General features: G+C 30.6%; 2 protein-coding genes across 2 annotated transcripts; one reads left to right on the top strand and one right to left on the bottom strand.

Annotated features, from left to right (window-relative positions):
• The first annotated feature begins 151 nt into the window (after nucleotides 1–151).
• On the top strand, nucleotides 152–1,034 carry LOC140438062 (U5 small nuclear ribonucleoprotein TSSC4). The gene has a single exon (XM_072527774.1). It carries the CDS (start codon nucleotides 222–224, stop codon nucleotides 867–869), a length of 648 nt encoding a protein of 215 aa, XP_072383875.1. The 5' UTR covers nucleotides 152–221; the 3' UTR covers nucleotides 870–1,034.
• A 1,093-nt stretch (nucleotides 1,035–2,127) lies between these two features.
• On the bottom strand, nucleotides 2,128–5,617 carry LOC140438061 (odorant receptor 46a-like). The gene is made up of 6 exons (XM_072527772.1): nucleotides 5,362–5,617; nucleotides 4,843–5,219; nucleotides 3,347–3,446; nucleotides 3,169–3,273; nucleotides 2,830–2,982; nucleotides 2,128–2,239 (listed from the first exon to the last, which is right to left on the bottom strand). Exons 1-6 carry the CDS (start codon nucleotides 5,548–5,550, stop codon nucleotides 2,183–2,185), a joined length of 981 nt encoding a protein of 326 aa, XP_072383873.1. The 5' UTR covers nucleotides 5,551–5,617; the 3' UTR covers nucleotides 2,128–2,182.
• Nucleotides 5,618–8,256: the final 2,639 nt, after the last annotated feature.

Here is an 8,256-nt window from a genome sequence, read left to right as displayed (position 1 = left end):
ATGTAATAATGTAAGTATTTAATGTAAGGTAATTACTTAACATACTTATGCAAAAAAATAAGTCTTATGACGGAGGGCTGAACATGGCTGAATGCTTTGTAATCATACATTTATTTTGACATAATCAATGACGGACACGACGGACATAGTAGATTGTGAAGTTAGCTAAATTTATATTGAGAATAAAAATATTATGTTAGGTTAAACATTTGAGATATAAAATGTCTGAAAATAAACAATTTACATTAAAATCTGCAAATGCCGATTTTGCTTTACGACAGAAAAATGTATTCGATCAACTGTTGGTGTTAGAACCTAATCGTAGACCAACCAATTCTGATGACACAGAAATGGATGTTGATGAGGATGATGTTCATTCAAAAGTATCAAGTCCAAAAGAACAGAGAGCTATTACAAGAAAGTTACGAGGAAAAGAGAGTATATTTAAAAAACCTCAAAACCCTGTATCCAAAAATTACATGAAGAAAATTCCTGACTTTAAGAAAAATCCACATAAATGGACAAGATATTCTTTGGAAGATGTGAATGATGAAGACATGTCAGATAGAAGCAACACAAAAACAGCTCTATCATTTTTAGAAGAACTAAAGGAGAGGAAAATCTCTGAGGTGCCTTTAGATGATTCAGAAAAAGATGTACCCCAAAAAATTGTTTTCAAAAAGCAAAGAAGACATGAATCTAGTCCAGAGATTAAAGAGGATCCAGAAAGTTTGAAAGCCACCTTTAGGAGTTCAAAAGTCGTTATGCCTGAGTATGTAGTGGGACAAAAACTTAAAAAGGATAAAAAGAAAAAACGTGTAGAAAAGGGAAGGGAATTAAAGCTGGATCATCTTCTTGAGGATGAATAGTTTATGGTTACAGAAGAAACCTATGTTACTAAGGAAATAATTCTATATAGTTTAAACCTTAAGACTTAAATGGCATTGTCATATAAAGTTAATTATCATGATGCCTCTGTTCTAATTTTGTACATAATGTTAATTTTTAATGATAGTAATAATATGTATGTATCAGTTAGTTGTTTAAAATGTTTCCTTTTCCACATTTTTATAGTCTTTAGAAAAATTCGATACTTGTTATAGAGAGAATTGAGAAAGGAACTAAGATTTAAGTAATGACACATGCTCAGTTTTTCTGGAAATGTTAATTGGTATAGAATACATTAATTGTAGTACAGACAAAAATAATGAAAGATTCCTATTAACAAAAATTGTGTAGACATGAAAATATAGAAAACCAAATATATCACAGATTAGCTTAATATGATATATATAAAAAGACAATGGGTTCAGAATGTACAGGGGTGCGAACACAGATATGGACCACTATGTGATGATGGTAATAATGACGAAAGAAAAATATGACAAGAGCAATATCATACAAGTTAGGAAGTTAGATATTGAAAAAATGAAGGAAGGCTCAAATAATCCAAAAAACAAGATTAAACAAATTACACAATATCAAGAAATACAGGTCTCTTTTTACACAGTAAAGATGATGCCAGCATTAAATAAACTGCAGATACTAAAGAAACTACGAAAACGAACAACAATAACATGAGAAGAAACAAATGCAAGGAGTTTTAAAAGGAAACAACAAAGAAGTTTAACAAAGATCAATGAGTAAAGCAATTTTTATAAAGCTCATACATATAATTGCATATGCAGACAATTTAGTCTTAGGAAAAACTCATTGTGATCAATAAAATTAATAAACTGGAGGTTGAAGCCAAAAGAATTTCAAATAATCAAAAGGAAGATAAAATATTTGGGTATTTATTCTATCTTTACTTACATCTACGAATCTGAAAATTGTACTCATATAATATATTGATTCTGTGTTGCTTATTTATCAACTTACAATGATCTCCACTTCGGAAATCATTCCCAAAAAATTCATAGTCATTCTCTTAAAAAGAAGTTTCTTTATCGTAGTTTATGAAAAATGATAGTCCAGTTAATTTTGAAAGTGTATTTTGGTGATTACATTGATCATAGTTCAATATAGGTAGGTGCATGTGACGATACGGCGATAAATAACATTCTCTCCATTTTTAAAGTTTTCAATCATTGCAATACTCTCTACATAATCTAAGAAACATCTATGATCTCTAATTTCTAATTAGCGGTCGAAGTGTATTTTGGTGTTGGTTGGAGTTTCTTCATTTTTCATTCAATGTAGTTAGAACGGCATAATACGAAAACGAATTTCTGAGAAGCTACAAAAGATTAAGGAAGTTAATTTTTATAGTCACATAATAATACATAATTTGTGCAGAAAATGATTTAGGTAAGTTAAAGAAAAAATTAGAGATGGTACAATTTTAAACTTACTTAAACTGGACAACTTAGTTTTTATTTTAATTTTAATCATCCAAGTTTACCACATCCCAATAGCCATTTTTTTAACACATAAGTACATCTTCTTGAGTTCTCTTTTTTCGATTGCTGTTTGTATTTGTCTTTTCCACTTTAATATAGTTACACATCTTCTTTTATTTCCTCTATCTGATTTGTATTTACGAGTTCTCAGTGGTATCCCTGTCTCGCCCATTCTTCGCATATGTCCATACCAGAGTAATTTAGTATAGTAAGTGAATGGTGACCAACACAGAGATATAACTATAATAGGATATTGACAATTTACAGAATTTTTGGAACAAGATTGTCTGACCGGTTTTATTTTCTTTGCGAAAAGACTGGAATAGGCTCTGGTACTCTTTTGTAAAGTTTTTTATTTGGTATATTGTACGCAATTACATTTCAGAGTATTATTCTTTAATTTAAAAATATTTTACTTTATATTTACCTGTAAATATTGTTCCATCGAGAGAGAAAAAAGGGGAGTTTTAATTTTTAGGGAATGCTGAGTTTTACCGATGAACAATTTTAGATTTGTTTGGGTGGGTTTTGAAGCATCGAGTCTGTAACTGTCGTAGGCTGCAACTGGTAATAGTTCACTCTAAAAAATAATAATATATATATATATATATATATATATATATATATATATATATATATATATATATATATATATATATATATATATATATATAATCGTCTTATATCGATATTGAAGTACTTGCTTCTCATCAGACATGACTGTTAACCTACATACGGCACATTATACATAAAATATAACTTTAACCTTTGCTATCAATACTGTAGCAAACCAGCAAAACATGTACATTTGAAGGAGCAAAGAGCATTGGTAGCAAATATCTTTGAAGAACTCAACACTCATCGGTTCCACCTAAAACAAATAAATTTCACTTAATGATGCCAATGGATTCGAAACCGTGTTTTGCTAATGTGAAATTACTTACAACAGATATTTTAAACATGTTGGTACAGCACGAAATTAAGGTGCAAAAATATTGTTCCAGAATAACCATCGAGAACAAATTTTCAATATTTCGAGTAAATCTAAAACGACATAAAACAATCTAAGATATAACAATTTATTTATATGTATATTATATAAATATAACTATAATAAGCCTTGGAAAAGTAGGAAATTAATATCTTGGTGAACGATTTCTTTCCATAGATTTTTTTCTTCCTTTTTCTTTCTTTTTTTTCTTCCAGTTGACAGCTTCCAGTATCTTTTTTATACCTTCTTTTACTTTATTTCTCCATCGAACGCTTCGTCTACCCAGTGGCGTAACTATGGGGAGGCGGTCCGTCTCGAGGCCTCTGGTATGTGGTTATGCCTCCAAATTGGCATAAAAATTATAAAATAAAAATTAAGAAAAAACGAAAAAAAAAAAAAAATTAAACATAAAATTACACTAAAAATTTTGAAACATTTTGATAAATTAGTTCAAGTTAAAGAAAAATTGTGTGACGTCAAGGAAAATATTATAACACGGGGCTCTTCCGAAATTTTACTCTGGAATGTTTGGGATTTATGGATTCCTTTATTTATGGAGTTACATTTTGCAAGAAATAGACAGTCCAGAGAGGTATTTACAGACAGAGTGTATAAGCCTTGAAAACATTGTAATAAAACTCTGAAGTTTGAAAGTCTTTTTGGAAGACAATCGGTATGAGTTGGTCACGAAGGCTCTCCAATTTGCTTCGGAAAAATGTGATCAAACTCCCTTGAAAAAAAAAAAGTAGAAGACATTTAAAAAAGATAATGCCTGGAGAAACAGCCGAAAATGGCGGACTGCTCTCGATGATAAAACTAAAAGATGTATGCTTGAATGTGTAGACAAGCTACACCAAGAGCTTCAAATTAGAATGAAAAGAATGGAGACTGTATTCTAAAAATCGTTCAGGACGAGTATTTACTTAATGATTGTGACACAGAATTCGATAAGAAGGAAATTGTTAACGAAATCAAAAGACTTCGCTAAAGAATAAAGAATAAATGAGGACGGCAGAAATTCGACTACATTGAAGATAGCACAGTTTATTCTTGATATGGACCTGATGGAATCTGTCCCAAATGTCTTTAAATCAGTATATATCTCTATTGCTTCTATTCCACTGGTCTACCTCTTTAGCTTTTTCTCAAATTTTGCTTGTTAAATCCATTTCTGCATTCTTTAGTAATACTGATGCGTTAATTGTTGAACTGAACTTGAAATGTCAAAGTTTAGTTAGTTCATCATGGAAAACCCTATTATGTAGGTATATTAGTTTATAAAATGTTAAAAACAGTGCTTTAATGCTAAAAGTGCACATTAGAGCTCAATAAAAAAGTTTGTAAAAATATGAGAAACTAATTTCCTTACTCTATTTATTTTTTTTAATATTAAGCGTCAAATACAACTTACAAATACAAATACAACGTCAAATACAAATTGTAACTTACTTGCGTAACTCTTCATGATGCTTTATACATTTTACCAATCTGTTTCCGTACTCAATATGGGTCATTTGCTGCTTTAGATTCCGTAAATTATCGTGCAATAAATCACATTCTGCTACACAAAATGCCAATAATCCTGCTATGAATGTATCAAAGAGGAAGCTATGAAATATGAGATAAAATAAAAGAAAGGATTGGTAAATATACATTATTTCGTATACTGGTGAAGCATATATGTAAAATGGATAGCAATCCACCAATGGCAAATACTTGGCGCCAGTTCTTAGCCTATCGAGAGTAGGAGTAATCAAAACGCACAGTCCGAAAGATATCTGCATAAATGATATGAGCCAAAACATTTTCTTCCACATATTCATTACCTTAAAAATAAATAAAATATTCCATATTAATATACTTCAAGGTCTTTTTATAGGTTATATATAATTTAAAGTAATTGAGTCCCTAAATTTGTTCGAAGCTACTTTACCTATTAATATAGCCCAAAATAAAAAAATATCTTACTGTATTACTGCTTTTTTGCTGTTTGAAATTCAGAGGCTGAAAAATGTCAAAATCCATACTTTCAATCAGCTTCCTCACTTGCTTTCTGTATACTATCATCGTATAGTCTTTAAATATCACCATCAGTGAGGACATCGACACATAAAATTCATCAGCAAAGTCCATAACGTTATTCCTCGCCTTGTACATGTAAATAACGTGGCAAAATTGAGGAGCGATAATAAAAAACGATAAAGCCAGTATACTGTACACGACTGTAAATAATAAGGATCCTACAATGAGTTTCTCATCTGTCCATAATCCAAAAATGTTAAACAATTTCTTATGGACCGTAAAGTAATTACGCAACGTTGTGCGTACTTTGCATACCTCTTTTGTTCTGAAACAAATAATAAAGATATTATTATCTGCCTATTTCTAAATATTATTAATCAATCATTTTTGAGCATCTTTCTTTTTTTTCACTCTTTTTTGTCCAGTACAATTATCGAAATTACCTTTTAACAGCTCGTTTTTTAAAGTCGTTCTTCTTGTTTTTGTGCCCTGGTTAATTATCACGCGTTGACTTTCAAATTGGCTATACTAATTTTGTTGACTGCAGCCAAAAAAGGAGATGAAGAGGATCTCTTAAACAACCTCGTTATGAACTCTATCTCCCAAGTTATTCGCAGAATTGTTTGATACACCCAGATTCCAAAGGCTTCAAAATTTCATAAAAGTGTATCTGTTAAAGTTTAACCTGTTATACCGTATAAAGGAATAGAGAATACGTAACATCTTCTTCCTCTAAATGTGCTTATCTTCGAGAGATGTTGGCGGCCACATTAACCCATCTTATTCTATTCACAGCAGCTCGAAATAGATCAGTTGACGTTAGACCAGTCCACTTCTTAAGATTAGCCAATCAGGATATACGCCTAAGTCCAGGGTCTCTCTTATCCTCAATCTTGCCTTGTAGAATCAACTGTAAAAGTCGTACGCATGATGTGGCCGAAGTAAGCCAATTTTCTGTTCTTTACGATGTTGATAATTTCTTTGTTTTTTCTTAGCCTCTGGAGAATAGTCATATTACTTGGGTGGTATATATATGAGACCCATAACATAAGTCGGTAGAACCACATTTCAAATGCCTCAAACGTTTTATGGCATCTTCTGTAAGGCTCCAGGTTTCTACTTCATAGAGGAGGACGTTAAAGTTTTTCGTAATTATTTGCAACTAAAACCGTATCATCCGCGTACCTCAAATTATCAATATTGATGCCATTAATTTTGATTCCACATTGAACACTATTCAATGCTTTATTAAAAGCGAACTCCAAATAAATGTTAAATATTAATGGGGAACTAAATACAGCCCTCTCTTACTCCTTTTTGCATTTGAATTTGTTCAGAATTATCCTGGTCAATCCTGATCTGTGCACGTTGATTATAGAAGGGATTTTTAATGAGACGTAGGTCTTTATCATCAATACCTACCTGCTGAAGAATTTATATTATTCAGTATTCTTCAAGAAACAATTATCTTTTTATGGAAAGGTTTAAAAGTGTGCAAGAAGGATTGAACTCATTTTTAATGAAAGATATCTAAATCGTGATCCACTGGTAAGTTATTGATTTGGTACTATTTCTTTTATCGTCGATTAGATTTTTTATCCAATTTCGTTTGTTCTGTCTATTAGTTTTTTCTTTGGTTAGCTTTTTATTTTCTTTGCTTTTAGTGGTTTCATTAACCTATTCTAGAAATTTAGATATAACTTTCCCCTCGTTTCTCGTTTTTCTTCTATAATGTTTTCAATTATGTGCATATTACCATTAATTTATTTTGCCTCCCTAAAATCAGCTTGTTTATCCTCTATTTTATTTTCTATCATCTGCCGCAGTCTTTGTTCTCTTATGCTTATGTAGAATTTGAATATACCGCAGATGAACATAAATGAGTCAATATAATGATCACATTGACATTGGTCGTTCTTTTTGGGTATGAGGATAATCAGGTTGTGTTTCCTTTCCACCGAAATATGTCTGATTTGTCATGTCTGGCGATATAATTTCATCAACCGTTTTTTTTTGCTTTCTCCCATCTCAGATAATTTACCATTCCTGGTTTATTATCTTATTTTACTGTTTTTTTGCATCGGTTGTGAAATAAATATATGACATCTGTATCAAATAAATAAATGATATGTTAAATAATAAATTTTTACTAGAGAAAGTTAAAATACAAGTTTTATAAAACTGTGCTGGCTAGGCAATATAATGTTGTACCTCGATAAATGTTGAAAGTAGAAAATAAGGATAATAAAGCATGTAGCAGAAATCAGAATGGTTTCTGCAATGGATGGCTTAGTAATAGAAAAGGATAAAAAGAAGAAGGAGAATTAACACACCATGGGAAGTTTATGTATGATAATTATTAATAAAAATTGGGAAAACATTATTGCTGAACATTAGGACACCTTTAACAGAGCAATCAGAATAACCTAGTGTGAATAGATGACTAGTGTTAAGTATAAGAAGTGATAAAAGAGAAAGACCAAGAGAGATATGGTGGTTGATACATATATTTTTTTAGTCAGTTTTCATAGAAAAATAGATATTTTAGGCTGAGATTGCAAATTAAATTAAGAATATTCTGAAAATCTAAACAGATTTTTATATTAGATCCTTCCTAACAGATTACAGGTATTTTTGTAAAGTTATATATTTACCTTCTCTTTTTCTGCATTCTGAATAATGTCAAAGCAACTATAACTATAAGAATAAGACTTATTCCTAAAATTCTTAACGTTTAGTTGGAAAATGCTTATACCTACCTAGTTCCTCAGTATATAAATCCGATAGATATTTTATTCATGTATCTTAAGATTTCAATTTGTTTTGTCGTTTAATTTTAAA

The sequence above is a fragment of the Diabrotica undecimpunctata genome, chromosome 4 (genome assembly GCF_040954645.1).
Source record: "Diabrotica undecimpunctata isolate CICGRU chromosome 4, icDiaUnde3, whole genome shotgun sequence".
In the NCBI taxonomy this organism is placed as follows: Eukaryota; Metazoa; Arthropoda; class Insecta; order Coleoptera; family Chrysomelidae; genus Diabrotica; species Diabrotica undecimpunctata.
Note: the sequence above shows the minus strand (reverse complement) of the source record. Positions and strands in the feature narration are given on the sequence as shown.